The sequence below is a fragment of the Penaeus monodon genome, chromosome 15, assembly GCF_015228065.2.
Source record: "Penaeus monodon isolate SGIC_2016 chromosome 15, NSTDA_Pmon_1, whole genome shotgun sequence".
Taxonomy (NCBI): Eukaryota; Metazoa; Arthropoda; class Malacostraca; order Decapoda; family Penaeidae; genus Penaeus; species Penaeus monodon.
In genome coordinates, this window is record NC_051400.1 from 46,807,832 (window position 1) to 46,808,237 (window position 406).

Below are 406 nucleotides of genomic sequence, written 5' to 3' on the forward strand. Positions count from 1 at the left end.
GAGGCCCATAATTAGAATATCGAGTATCTACGACGACAGCAGAGAGGGAGGCTGTCGCGGCTTGAAAGTCCCTCCGCAGACTTACCGATGCCGACGCGATCGCTCGTGGCCTCGCGGTTGATCCAGAAGGACACCCAAGACAGCACCACGATAAGGAAGCAAGGCACGTACACCTGGATGAGGAAGTAGCCGGCGCTCCGGGACAGGTTGAAGTTCACTTGCAGAGCCGAGAAGAGACCTGGGTGAGACAGGCGCCGTTATGCTTCACTTCGGGCTGAGTGAGAGGCTGTGGTTCGTGACCTCGCGTGTTCTCGGGGGCTATGAAGCCTGAGCTCTCTGGGGTTATCTGTTCACCTGTTCACTTATACGTTGCAGCCTCTGCTGCCTTTAGCTTCAATATTAGCAT

The 406-nt window shown here is 55.7% G+C and overlaps 1 protein-coding gene across 1 annotated transcript in view; it reads right to left on the minus strand.

Annotated features, from left to right (window-relative positions):
- Nucleotides 1–406, minus strand: part of LOC119582056 (gamma-aminobutyric acid receptor subunit alpha-1-like) — a gene marked incomplete at its 3' end in the record, with an annotated part of 210,639 nt that overhangs the window by 7,946 nt on the left and 202,287 nt on the right. Inside the window, 1 exon segment of the mRNA XM_037930297.1 lies at nucleotides 86–238. Coding sequence (XP_037786225.1) covers nucleotides 86–238 — 153 coding nt within the window.